This window comes from Daphnia carinata, chromosome 8 (assembly GCF_022539665.2).
Source record: "Daphnia carinata strain CSIRO-1 chromosome 8, CSIRO_AGI_Dcar_HiC_V3, whole genome shotgun sequence".
Lineage (NCBI taxonomy): Eukaryota > Metazoa > Arthropoda > Branchiopoda > Diplostraca > Daphniidae > Daphnia > Daphnia carinata.
Genome location: NC_081338.1, coordinates 8196088 through 8206899, shown reverse-complemented (window position 1 = coordinate 8206899; position 10812 = coordinate 8196088). Strand labels below are relative to the sequence as shown.

Genomic DNA, 10812 nt, shown 5'->3' with positions numbered 1-10812 from the left:
TGTTTTTGACCTGTTGTTGAAAAAAAATTAAGTATTTTTCTATATTTCTATTTATATCGTTTGGAAATATTAGTTGTAACATGAATACAATGGTCCAGTGGAAAGAACATCCGACTATGGTGTGGGAGACCCGAGTTCGATCCCAGCCACAGTCGTTTTAGCAACGGTGCCAAAACGGTGCCGATATGCTACTAGGTTAACTACGGAAGTCTTAAAGGCAACTATAAAATATTTTTGGGAATTCGCCTATGTAAAACAACATCGTCATGAACGTCTTTCATGCATCAAAATGAAAACTTAAATTTGTCCGCAGATTGTCTTGAAAGTTATCTTAAAGATACTACTAGTCCCGGACATTTGGACGAAAGGAAGGGGTCTTAAATATTACCTAAAGAGCTCCTCGGGATCTCCTCACTCGGGACGATCGGACATCCTCGGGATGTTTTAACGACAGCCCGGTGCTATGTGGGTAGGGACGACGTGTCCTATGTTCCGATTTTCCTGATACGAAGTAGTATGCAGTCCGATTGTCGAAATTAACTATGGCGAGTATCGCATTAGTTTTATGACACTGTAATATGCAGTAGAGGACGGAGACATTCAAAGTTGTATTTATTTCTGTCACGTAGTTGACGTTTTTAGCATCAACGCATGCAATAACGGCTGTATAAAGTTTTACAAACAAATTTCAGATGGATGTCAATGGAAGATGAATTTACTCTGATGGGGACAGGGCAATTGTCGTTTAAATATGGGGGAAACGGTGATGATGCGGTGGTTGCGGACGACGGGTGGGATGAAGCGCTGTCACTCTTGACCGGAAGAGTATTTTGAATAGGGCACGACAAGAATGCGCGTTTACCATAGCTGGATTTTACATACAATTACATGCAGGCACTTGATGAGAGTGACAATGAGCAAATGGAAACCCATCAAACAAAAGAAAACGTGGGAACATGGGGTGAATCGTAATGGAGTGAATCTGGTATTTACATGCGATATCAAAATTCATTTAATCGGGAACAATCATTTTTTTTTTTTTCAACAATCGACTGTACAACATGCTGATTATCTCCGCCGCTGCCGGATGTATACAAACTTTGGCAACAATGTGTATGATACTCTTTTACATCTTAAAAAATATATATATATATTTCATTCAGATTAAATTATGAATCCATATTCCTTCTCGTTGATTCAAGATCTGCACGAGTTGCCCACGACGGGTGACCGAACAGTTACCACATGGAGAAGGTGGTGATCCGTAGAGATGAAACAAATTAGACGTAAGTCTTTTTTACTTTCTGGACAGCCGGTTTCAGATCGAGCGTCCCCGTTGTGTTGCTGTTAGCATTGGCGTTATTTTTCTCATTGGCCATTTTAAGAACGGCGCTGTTGAGACTGTCGACAAAGTTATTCATTTTGCTAGGCTCGGTACAAGACGCGTTCGTCTCGTTGAGCCTGCTTAATCTCCTCTGTTCAAGGTATGGCGCTCCACTAAAACCGCCCGATGACGACGCGAAAGAATCGCCAATTTTGCATCGACGTGAAAACATCAAGCCACTGAGGAAGCCCACAATTAGCGATGCGAAGCACGAAACAACCACGGCGATTGTGAATGTTTCCGCCGTGTAGATACCGAACGATGACTGGGAAGCGCCCACTTTAGGACCTGAAATCGGAAAAATTAATTCCATTAAATTCATATCTTATTTTTTTTTTTTTCAGTTGATCATAGAAAAAAGACGATTTGAAATTATGAAGAGTCTGCGTGCTACAAGGTAGGGCCGTCTATGGTTTTGGAGAGGAGGTAATTGAAGTCAAGATCTTTAACGCAAAAGTTGTCTAAGGAAGTGATTCAAGTTCGCGTTGGTTTCGTTGGTTTTGTCATTTTAAATCGAGATATCGGGCATGTCAGTTCGACTACTGAATCCCAGGCTCACCTGCAGCGTTGATGACGTTGTCGTCAAAGACGTCGTGGCCAGGATCTATGAAGGGCCTCTTACGATCGCCTTCCTCCACTATCACGTTCGTCTCTAATTCCACGTCTAACCCTATTATGTATACAGACAAATAAATCGCTTGTCAATAGCCACACTTTTGAAATTTAATTCGGGTTATGACAAATGTAGAAACGCCAATTTATCGATGGTAATAAGCATGCTTTCATTCTAATGCGCTCTCTCACCCGCCCTTCCCAGCGAGAATTTAAAAATATCATACAGGAGAAAACATAAAGTGCGGATGAAGCAGCCGGAACCAAACAAAAAAATTAATAAAAAACAAATAAAAAAGCCGTGCCGTCTAGCGATAAGCAGAAACGATAAAGTTTGATGAGGACTGACCCTGATGCGTACGGCGGGGACTTGGCCAGGTGGTGCTACTTAAAGAAACGGTGGTGGAAGTGCTGGTGGTACTAGAGGTACTGCTACCAGTGGTAGTGCTGTCAGAGGTGGCGGTCGTGCTGGGGATCAAACCTTCCGTCGCCGATTCCGCCGCCGCCGTCGCACAGGGACATTGACACGGGGCGCACAGCGGCTCCTCGGTAACTACACACACACACACAAGACGCAACAACCCAAACGTCACAAAACAACGAAAAAAAACAGACAAAGGAGACAAAGGGCCAAAACTAATGCAAACTGAGCTAAAAAAAAAAAAAGCAACTGAAACTAGGAAGGTACAAAACAGCCAAAAACAATTTAGATAATCGAAAATGCTTACCAACTGTTTCGGCCGATGGTGATGATGGCGTCCTGTTTTTCGTTTTAACGATAGCTGTTTTTAGAACATAAAAAAAAAAAAAAAAAAAAAACAATGGAACATTAGTCGTATGATAGAAAATAAAGTTTGAGGGCACTTGTTTGTTTTTACCATTATCCGGACACTGATCAGAATATCCCGTAAAAATGCTTTGGATAAGTCCAGATTGGGCGGTAGGTGCGACTGATGCTACGGTGACGCAACGGGAAGTGGCGGCGTTCCATGCACAATAGGGGTCTTGCAGAGCCACGCATTCACTGCAAGCGAACAAAAACGATAATCCATCAGGTCAAAAGTCTCGAATGGCAATATGACAGATCGATAGAACAACAAAGCAGGAAAAAAAAAAAAGAACTACCATCATCAGATAACATAAACACCTACCTGCAGGTGATGACGCTGTCGGTGTAGCAACGGTGAAGCGGGATGGTTTGAATTTCGTCATTGGATACGACGATGAGTCGTGGTCCAGTCGTTTCCGTTTGCGGAATAACCCGCAGGTTAGTAATGGCCGCTTCCGTTTCAAACACTTTGATCTCCTCGATAATGACGGGTCGAACTTTGTTGATGGAGTCGTACGACTCTGTGTTAATGGCACGGATCACTTTGCCCTTGTCAGTTCCGATAATGAGGATGTCGTAAGTTTTGCCATCAGCAGTCCGAACTTGCGGGTCGACGGCCAATTTCGTGAATTTATACCTAACGTTAAATCGTTAAATTAGTATACCATTGCTCAAGTTGAAGGAAGCAAAAAAAAAACAAAGAATGAAAATAAATAAATAAAAGGCCAAAAATAAAAACGATATTCACTTGAGAGAAGTGTGAGTGACGAGAGGTAGTCCGTAAAAGGCGGGAACAGATTCATCCATCAGCGAGTGAGACTTGATGAAGTTGAGCGTCACTTCAGGCAGGGTACGCGAGTCGTTGACGCACTGGCCAGGTCGGGGCTCCGGGACATCGTTGCCGCTCACAGGTAACCAATTAGCATTCATCGAAGTTTGTTCCTATACAATTTTTTTAGTTTGTTTGTTTATTTATTTGTTTGTTGAGTGCGGATAACGAATAAAGGAGGGGAGCAGCAGAAAACAAAAGACAATGAATGAGTGAATGAGATGTGGCCACGGGGGAGGAGGACATAACGTATCGCTTTCTGCAGTTACCTTGAAAGCACCGTCGAACGAATCCATCACGTCTTGTAGGCGAAAGGCGCAGATGGCCGAGCCGTAAATGGAGTTCTCCGGCGTGGTGAAGACGCCGTAGATCAAACGCTCCGTTCGGCGTCCATAAGTTCCCTCGACAACGTCGCTAGTCGATTCTGCATGTAAAAACGAGTGAAAGCAGTTAAGACTCTAGTCTTTTCAAGTGCACCAATCATCGAGCTGCCAGCCGCAATCAGCGCTCTACTCTCTCTCAAAACTTGGCTGACGTAGTCATGAGGATACAGCTTCACTCGGCATAACTCATTCCCATCGACTGCGGGCCCGTTTGCTCGCCCAAACGAGCCCGTTTCATTATACAACGATAATTAGTTAGTTGCCAGGCATAAGAAAGAAAGATAGACAGAGAGAGCGAGGGGAGACAAAACGAGGCAAACTGAGACTCGACGAGTAAAGGAAAAACAAGCCAAAGAAACTTAACACCCACAGTTGAAAATGGTAGGCGTTGGTGAAGCAAGAAAACTTACGAATTTCGTCAAAGTAGAATGGGAAATCGCCGGGCAGAGAGCAGTTGAGACGAGATTTCAGAAATGACGTCCAACGATTAGACCAACGATGCGGGCCTCCCTTGTCGTTTTTGCACACGCGGCCCACGCGTGAATACACAGTCTATTCAATTACAAGTCATCAGGAATGTTTAATCGTTTGGGAATTTTCGAAATTTCATTTTATAGTTTGTTTTTTTTTACCTTGCCGCAGTTGATGTATTCGACAGCCGTTTCACGTAAAAAGAAATAGACATAATCACCATCGGCTACCGAACTAACGAAGTTGGGAGCTGCAATCGTGGTTTAATAAAAGGAGAAAGATTTCGTTAGAACAATGATTCGTTATCAACATATATAGGAATCCTAAGTTTTTTACCGTTCAAATGTTTAAAATCGTATTGTTCCGTTCTCAAGGGATCTTTGTAGATAAGTGGATCCAAACCGGAAAAATCAGAGACGGTTCCAGCGTACAATTCTCCGTCTAAATATTGTAGATGGGAAAGAGAGCGAGACAGATTAGGTATTAGTAAGTTCTCTCTGTCTAAGGCTCAGTGTAAAGCTCCAACATACCGGAAAACACAGCCGTACTGTTGTGATTAGGATCATAAGGGCTTAGTCCCTTTCCGGAGAACTCTCTGAGAACTTCCACTCCGCTTGCCTGTAACGTGAAACGGATGTAAACAGAATGATTTCCCATTCGCCTCTAAATATTACAGAACAGCCAACTGAGGGAATGAGGTCAGGTTGACTTACGTTCCGACCATATCTGCGACAAAGCGGATTGTAGGCATTCGTCCCGCAGACGAGCATCTCCTCGTCGTTGATCCGGGCAAGTACTCGGATGTAATTCTGACAATCATCCTATTTGTTTTTTTCGGTTAGTCAACGAAGAGTTTGGGCACAAAGGGAACATAAAATAAAATAAATGAGCAAAGATTAGATTATGATGACGCACGTGTCGTCAAACAACAAAGTTATCTATTCTGTGCGTGTGTAGAACGCTGACGTGTTGAACTGCTTACCTCTGATTTGCCTTTGACGAGACACATTTCCCGGTGAGTCGACGCCGGATACCATTCAACTCTCTGTCAAAAAAAAAAAAAAAAAAATTATATTCATTGATGCATACAATTAGAGGGAGGTAAGACGGAGGAGTTATCGATTCATTGGTTTAAACGAATGGATTTGTGAATAAGACATTAATGGGCTTGGATATCATCATCTGCGCGTGGACATTTCTGTGAACAGTTTGTCTCCGTTGGGATGTGTTTAAATGGCCAATGTACATTTTTGTTTACAAACGCCTAGCCGGAAGGACTATCCCACATAAAAGGCTGGCGACCCAAACAAAAGGAACGCTTACACACACACACACACACACACTGACAATTCCCTGAATGGAGTATGCAAATGTAGCAAAGGCGAGGACAAGGAACAGACAGATAAAAAAAAAATAATAAGAAGAAGAAGAAAACCGTGGTTTCATTGAACCAAAAGCTCCGAGTGGAGTCTCTCGTCCGATATGGAATGGAGGACAATCGCCACTTCCATAGTTGGTCAGGCCGAGAGACAGGTTGGTTTTTATCTTACCTTTTGCCTCCCTTCATTCTTTTCCTTCTCTTATGCGCCTTTTCTTCTGTTTCCCTTTTTTTTTTCTTTTAAACGATGCATTACATTTTATATTCTTTACGTGAGCTTTTACGACCCAACTCCTCAAACCCTAGCATGTCTTGTTTCAAACATGCGAATAACGGGATGAGTCACTGCCTTTTAACCACGGTTCATTTTTCTACTTGCCACTCCATCTTCTGCGTTCAACGTTATTTTTTTTTTTCTGGGGGGATGAGTGGTGGAATCATGGTGAATAACACCAAAGAAAAACTACGGCAGAATAGAATGAAAATACAACTGACCTGAGCTCGATTTTCTGTCATCTCATTCAGACTCAAATTGTAGATGATATTCCTGTGGATAAAAATGAGGTAAAGATAAACTTTCGGTTATTCTCCAATTAAACTTAATTGTTTTTTTTTTCATTAAAGAGGATGATGAGAGAGGGAAAAATGAAAAGACACGTGATAAAGAGAACTATACAAGATTATGAATGTACCTTGCGCCGACTAGGATGGAATCGCCGTTCGTTTCCAGTAATTTAAAATGATCTGGGTGAGAGTGGTTTCCGTGGAAGCGTTGTACTTGTTCCGCAGCTACATGTTAAAACAAAAAAAAAAAAAGGGGAAAAAAAAAAAAGAAAAACATCAGTTATATTTTTAGATTGATATCAGTGGTTAATCATCCGCTTCCTTCCAGTCACGCGTGCGCCCTCAAACACATTCGGTTGGAAACCAAAAGAGCAGGAAGTTGTTTGTTAAAAACGTAAAAAGGAAAAATATATATACAGTATATATGTAAGAAGAAGAAGAAGAAACCGTACACTACTGTAACGCACGAAGTTACAGCACATCGACGACGATAAGGCAACTTCGTTTTCTGTCGTGACCCACAACGTGACCGACATAAAAAAAAATCCCTCCAGCACCCCACCTTTAAACAAAAAAAAATTTGAAAAAGGCCCTGCAACACTAGCGAACGTAACAGTATGATGCTATTTACTAGGCCACCGAAGCGAACAACTAAATTAATCACTAGAAAACGAATCGTGAGTACACGAATGGTTACGTCAGTGCTCTATGTCCGGTTCAACGGGTTACACCGTGTCTAAATCTTCCAGGGAAAAAAACAAAACAAAGGAGCAAAAAGATGTGAAAGCAGAGCAACATAACAGATGAGGGCTTCATCTAAACAGTCATCTGGCGCTTTTGAAAGAGAGAGAGAGAGAGAGAAAAAAAATAATACCTCGGGACTCGAAAAAGAAATGATTATTCATGACGGTGAATGCTGCGAATGGCCTGAAGTGTTTTTCAACACACATCTCTCAGAGACAATTTCTCGGTAGACGTAATAATTGAAAATGAGTGCATTTACTGAATAGTGAGCCTTGCATCATAGACAGCTACCAGGAACAAGAAGGGGGGGGGGGGGGGGGAAGAAACAAGACAATAACAAAGACGAAAGAAAAGAGGTGGCGAGATTCAATTAGACTGGTAAGAAAAATTCGTTTGCCTGTGTGGGGTCTCGAATACAAATCCAACTGACCATAGCCAAAAGATTTTTTTTTGTATTGTGTGTGTATGTTACAGGAGAATAAAAGAAGATGGGTGGTCTTTCTAACTAAGGGATCGGCGAAGACAACCCTTACAGGACATGCTTCATTATATTTTACCCTCTACTCTTTTTTGTTTGGAAGAGGTTATACAAGAAGAGCTTAAATTCTTTATTACCACTAGACCTCCAAGTGGATGCATCTTACGCGAGCTTGAAGAGGGGGGTGGATGTTACATAGATGAGAATTAAATTTCCTCATCGTGATATGGCTAAAGGAAAACAATAAGCAGATACCCAAGATTCTTGTACACCGCATATGCCTAAGCGATTAACTAAAAGAAAAACTGCAGTAGAAATCATATACCCGACCGGACCGTTTTTCTTTCTCGGCAGGTCATTGTGTTTTGTTTTGTTTTTTTGTTTTTTTAGTGTCGATAGCTGTCGGGTAACAATATGCTACAAGGTTGATGATCCCAGCATCAAAGAAGAAGGCAAGTTGGAAACTAACGAGGGAGCACTCCAAATAATAAAAGGAATAGGCAGTCAGACATTATTGTGTTTGTCCCGTCATTTTCGAGAGGAAAAAGGAAATGTATAGACAAAGTTAAGGAAGAATACGAGAGAACGTGTGCATTATGATGGATGAGCACGTTTACTCCTGTCGGGTTTATAGGAAATAATGCAATTTCCGTTGGTTGAATTGGTTCTCTTATTTTTTTTATTCTGTGTTCCGTTATTTAATGATGTGGCTTTTATTTTTTTTTTAGAAGGACTTTAGCTCTTGTTGTTTGTTCTGGATGAATCGTGAATTGTTTTGGACTGCGTACAAAACTAATGATTTGAAAGTTTTATTTTTCCCTCTATCTGGCTGTCTTTTCCGTTTTCCTTTTGGGTTAAACAACACGACACTTCAGGCATTACATTCTTTAGGGCGATGAAATTCCTCTTTTTTTTTTGCCCTGCCAAACTGCCGTTACAAAGACTCAAACTCACGTCACGTTACCAAAAGGGGACCTTACATTTTCTGTATCCCGCTCGATCGCTCGCTCCGAATCGCTACTCAAATAAAACCCGTTTATAATTGAAACAGAAACGATGTTTTCGAAAAGAAAACGGTTGTTCATTCGAAAAAAAAATGTTTCGATCGATTAACGGGTCAGAAATTTCTAATTTAGTAAACAATTATTTCTATTTCTGATCGTGGTTATAGGCGGTTGTATTATTTGGCGTTTTGTGGCTTTGTAAAGGATGCACGCCATCGCATCATTGATCGTATGATTCATTAGCCGAAAGTTCAAACGTCGAAACCAGCTTGCCAATGCCTGCTGGTCGCCAAGGTGGAGAGCAATCACGAGGACATAAATCCCCCCCCTTTCTTTTTCCTCAAGTTATGCAAACGCACAGCGGGATAGGAAGACAAAAAAAAACCCAAAGTAACGTATACAAATACAATATTTTTTTTTTTTTTTTGCAGGGGAGAAAAAAAAAAAAAGAAAAGAATGTTCTAACAATGGGAGTCGATCACGCCATCAACTCATCAACCGAAAAATGCATGACGGTTTTCGCGTAGAACGTCGTGTGCTTCCCCCCTCCTGTACGTACAGGATGTCTACCCGTTGTTGCTTAGACCACTTACCGTCGTGTATCAACTACCCCAGCACATAGGTGAAGAAAAGCAAAAGAACTTGGAATTCACGTATTGCCTACCAGACGACCGACTGCTGTGTGTGGAGTTTCCCGACACCTCCACTAACCGATCGTGAAATTCTCCTATTTCGAAGGGGGGAGAAAATCAACGGAAGCCTGTCTCTACTTTTGTTTTGTCTTCTGACCCAAAGGCTTTTGTTTTTTTTTGTTGTTTTTTTTTCTTTCAAAACCATCCGTCATACTAGCAAAGCAAAATGGCCTCCAACACTTTTGACTCGAGTCCAAACTTCTCTCTTTGCGTTTGAGCGTCTAATAATGAAAACCCCATGGCGTATACGTTCTTCTCTGCCCATTTCTCATGTGGTGTGCTAGAGAACGGTTGAGCAACAGAAGGAAGACCTAAAGCTATTTCAATTAACCCTAGTATATAATGTCTGATGCACAATCGATTGCCTTTCGATTTTTAGGCACCGAAAGATATTTCTTAAATGAATTCCTATTGTTTTCTTCGTCGTTGTTTCCCATCGTTGAAAACGAGTGGAGAAATGAACGAGGAAGAGGATTGATATATTATTCATCGGTGAAAATGATACAGTGTTGGAAAAAAGAAGCCCGCAACAACATGCAAAGACGAGGTAATAAGTCAATGTGAAACGAGTCGTTGTCAAAAAAAAACAAAACAAAAAAAAATCTCCCCCTGTTTAAGTTCTACGGAATAGGGTAGACTGAACAGAAAGAGAAAATTGGGAAATATATGAATACATATGCTTGTGAACCCTACGCAACTCCTAAAAGCTAATGGATAAAAATGTATTCAACAAGTGGCCTGGCAACTGGAAAGACTGTTGAAGAGGGGAGGGTCGACCGTCCAACCGTGGACGGAGGGGTTGATTTTTTTTTTTTTAAGGTTAACGAAATATACCCTGTGGCGCCATGGGGGAAAAAAGGGCATCTTTTCCTCAACTCGTCATTTGTATTGCAGCCGATGCTGAGACCTCCCCGAGACTTGAGTTAGCTCTTGGTTATGTTGGCAGAGTCCTCTGGTGGTCACCTCCAACTTACCCTAGCTCTTTGTGTGAAACCCCTCTAAGCAACATTTACAAAAGGTCCAAGGTTAGACATGCCCGCCGGCATAGAATGGAGGAGCGGGGGCCGTCAAACCAGAAATGAACAAAAATACAAATATTCTTTCCTTTTTTTTTTTTTAGAAATTCAAATGAACACAACGGCGTTTCTTTTTAAGGGGTGGGTGGAAATGTTGAGTCACGTCTTTTAACCAGAGCGTCGATTGTTTTCTCCACACGTCGTTGCCTAATTTTTTTTTTTGAAAAAAAAAAAAATGGCTGACGCATGAAAGGCAAGCAGTAGTCGACATTTGCAACATATCGATCAACATAAAAATCGTGCGCTAAAAAAAAAAAAAAATGGGAGCTGGTTTTTTCGCCATCGACTACCAGAGAACTTGTGTTAACCAACACATGTCTCTACTGCTAGATGTAAAACAGACAATGTTTTTTACTTTTTTGGCCACA

The 10812-nt window shown here is 41.4% G+C and overlaps 1 protein-coding gene across 3 annotated transcripts; it reads right to left on the bottom strand.

The window, feature by feature from the left end:
• Positions 1-595: 595 nt before the first annotated feature.
• LOC130698384 (semaphorin-1A-like) lies at positions 596-6706 on the bottom strand. Of its 3 annotated transcripts, XM_057521044.2 has the most exons (16): positions 6579-6706; positions 6382-6433; positions 5491-5553; positions 5222-5329; positions 5039-5126; positions 4845-4949; positions 4670-4758; positions 4448-4589; positions 3924-4078; positions 3574-3767; positions 3148-3462; positions 2875-3020; positions 2725-2778; positions 2346-2549; positions 1944-2054; positions 596-1672 (listed from the first exon to the last, which is right to left on the bottom strand). In XM_057521044.2, the coding sequence occupies exons 2-16, from the start codon at positions 6400-6402 to the stop codon at positions 1281-1283; spliced, it is 2187 nt and encodes a 728-aa protein (XP_057377027.2). In that variant the 5' UTR covers positions 6403-6433; positions 6579-6706; the 3' UTR covers positions 596-1280. The 3 variants fall into 3 exon arrangements, with proteins under 3 accessions (XP_057377027.2, XP_059352586.1, XP_059352587.1); XM_059496603.1 differs by lacking the exon at positions 2346-2549; XM_059496604.1 differs by lacking the exons at positions 1944-2054; positions 2346-2549.
• Positions 6707-10812: the final 4106 nt, after the last annotated feature.

Bases quoted from the DNA above. Each gene is read 5' to 3' on its own strand.
- LOC130698384 (XM_057521044.2), bottom strand. From the start codon at position 6,402: ATGACAGAAAATCGAGCTCAG. The intron at 4,950-5,038 runs GTATGTTGGAGC...TACAATATTTAG, and splicing joins CAGTACGGCTGTGTTTTCCG to ACGGAGAATTGTACGCTGGA. The intron at 3,021-3,147 runs GTAGGTGTTTAT...GTTCGCTTGCAG, and splicing joins GACAGCGTCATCACCTGCAG to TGAATGCGTGGCTCTGCAAG.